The following is a 2,489-nucleotide window of genomic DNA, read 5'->3' on the forward strand; positions in this document are numbered from 1 at the left end:
TCAATTCAAAGTCATCTATATTACTAAAAAAACAAACGTAACAGTAAATCAAAATAAATGAATCCAATCATTCCAACTACTGTTTAAGGTACTTGTAATTAACTAATGATAATTAATAAAGATAACATGAGAATGAAAAATGTGTTTTATACCCTTGGTGAAATAAACATCAACACCATTCCTTTTTTTCTATCAACTGGAAGTGTCTTCAACATGAGAAATTGTTTCTCATTTTCTATAAACCAAGTGCATGCCTTCAATTGTTCATCTGGACTAAGTTCTGGAATTGCATTAACTTCATTATATACTTCTAATGGATCAAGCTTTTGTGTGGTAGCATTGATAAATTGTTCGAACGATGAAGCCATTTTAGCTACTGAATCAGCAAGAACATTAGGAGTACCTCTTTTCTTTGGTGGGCGAATTTCAGAAGATGGTTGATTTCTTTTCTTTGGACAACTAGAATTGGGTGAGACATCATCAATGTGAGAATTCTCAAAACCTTGAGTATCAGCACCCAAGTCAACAAAATTATTCGGTTCGCTATCCGGGGTCATAACCTCAGCAGCTTCAGAACATGTTTCAGCACCCTCTCCAGTAGCTCTATCTTTGCCACATAAATCCACTATATCATCCCAATTTGCAATTACTTTATATCGAAAAGTTCTAGCATCTTCATGAGACTATCAAGAAAAAAAAAAGGTTAAATAACTCTAAATTTACCACAAAAAATATTCTAGTCATGCAAAAAGGTGTAATTCCATTGTAAATTACCTTCACATACTCATTCCAAACATTCTCTTCATCTATAGTGATCATCTTTTTTGTTGCATCCCAACTGAATCCACTCTGACTTAATATGTCACTGACTACAGCATAAAACCTTTTCCATGTCTTGACACGATTTTTAATGTTATCAGCACTTACTTCAATATTATATTGGGCAGACAATATGGCTGCAGCAGTGTTATAAGCAACTGATTTCCAACCACCATCTCCTTTGTGACCCATCTGGCGTTCTTCTCTAAGTATCTCTGCTAATGAACGATCCATTTGTATGTTCCAACGTAAATAACATTTGTCATCTCCTTCATGTTCATTACCTTGCTTCTCTTTCCTTTTCCTCTGCTTTAGTTTGGTTGCTTTCTCTGCCATCTTATGTAATTGAAATAATTTCAACAACATTAATACACAACATTAACAAATTCATTCAAATTGCTAAAAATGTTAAAAATTCAATACATGAAGTAAACACTTATTCAAATTAAAACATTACAAAGTTCACGAAAAGTTCAAATTGAAAAATCATGAAATCGTTGTGCCTCTTGCTTGATAATCATGAAACATCTGCATTGCTAACGTGTCACGGAAAGTAGTCCACTGATCAGTAACTTGAACACTTGTAATCCTATTTGCATTACCCTCTAATGTAGAATGATTTGATATCTCATGATCCACAGAAGCTAAAAACCCCAAATCTTGATCTTGTAACACAGGGTCATTATGTTGCTCGAGTCGAATAAAGTTATGCAACACAAAGCATGCATTTATAATCCTAATTTGGGTTTTGATGTTGAAAAATGAAGGGGTACGCAGTATACTCCATCGCTTTTTTAACAACCCAAAGGACCTTTCAATTACATTCCTTGCAATTGAATGACGCAAATTAAATAATTCTTTGTAATTCTTTGTAAGTTTCAATTACATTCCTTACAATAATTTCACAACATATAATCTATCCTTTATTGGAACAACACAGATTGAAAAGCAAGGATAGGTTGAGACTATACCTTTATTGGAGCAAAACAGAGTCTTAGATTGAAAGATGATAGATGGCAAAATCTGAAAACCAAACAGAAACCAAAAGAGATCAGATAACAAAACAGAAAGTATAGATAAAGAATACACCGTGCAGAGAGTAGAATACAAACAGAGCCCGGTCAAACCCATTGGATAAAGAATCAGATAACAAAAAGAAAGTAGAGATAGATCGATCAAACCCATTAAATTGAATACCCATCAATAATATCAACAAAAAAATAAAAAAAATTACAACTAGATTGAAAGCTTACCTGCGAAACTTGGATGGCCTGCCTTCTTCTCCCACTCTTGATAGAAAACTGATATAAGACCTGTGAAACTTGGATGGCCTGCCTTCTTCTCCCAGTCTTGATAGAAAACTGATATAAGGTATCTTTGTTGGCGCGCAGCAAAAACAATTTCCCCCGCTCTTGAGATTTGCAGAATTCCACCAATTATGATAGGATTTAAACTCGGGATTTTGGATTGGGAAATCCCTCCATATTTCCCGCAAGTGATTTGCCAAATACCTAGTAGATTTTGCCAAACGCATGGATTTCCCTTTTCCATCGGTGAAATCCCGATTTTTTTTCAAATCCCGTCTTTATTTCCTTTTGCCAAACACACGGTTAGTGAGCAAAGACTGATCCTCTATTGAAACCACGACTAAGAAACATCAAAAAACTTAT

At 34.4% G+C, this 2,489-nt stretch overlaps 1 protein-coding gene across 1 annotated transcript; it reads right to left on the reverse strand.

Annotated features, from left to right (window-relative positions):
* Positions 1–2,489, reverse strand: LOC110745255 (uncharacterized). Its single transcript, XM_088255879.1, has 4 exons — positions 2,073–2,489; positions 1,791–1,842; positions 775–1,155; positions 1–683 (listed from the first exon to the last, which is right to left on the reverse strand). The coding sequence occupies exons 1-4, from the start codon at positions 2,351–2,353 to the stop codon at positions 147–149; spliced, it is 1,251 nt and encodes a 416-aa protein (XP_088112005.1). The 5' UTR covers positions 2,354–2,489; the 3' UTR covers positions 1–146.

The sequence above is a fragment of the Prunus avium genome, chromosome 7, assembly GCF_965620075.1.
Source record: "Prunus avium chromosome 7, drPruAviu1.hap1.1, whole genome shotgun sequence".
Taxonomy (NCBI): domain Eukaryota; kingdom Viridiplantae; phylum Streptophyta; class Magnoliopsida; order Rosales; family Rosaceae; genus Prunus; species Prunus avium.

What these genes read in the sequence shown, in the direction of transcription:
- LOC110745255 (XM_088255879.1), bottom strand. Translation starts at nt 2,353, where the DNA reads ATGCGTTTGGCAAAATCTACTAGGTATTTGGCAAATCACTTGCGGGAA. An exon ending in TCTGTTTTGCTCCAATAAAG is followed by an intron (nt 1,156 to 1,790) that starts GTATAGTCTCAA and finishes CAATTACATAAG; the next exon opens with ATGGCAGAGAAAGCAACCAA. An exon ending in TTTGGAATGAGTATGTGAAG is followed by an intron (nt 684 to 774) that starts GTAATTTACAAT and finishes TTTTCTTGATAG; the next exon opens with TCTCATGAAGATGCTAGAAC.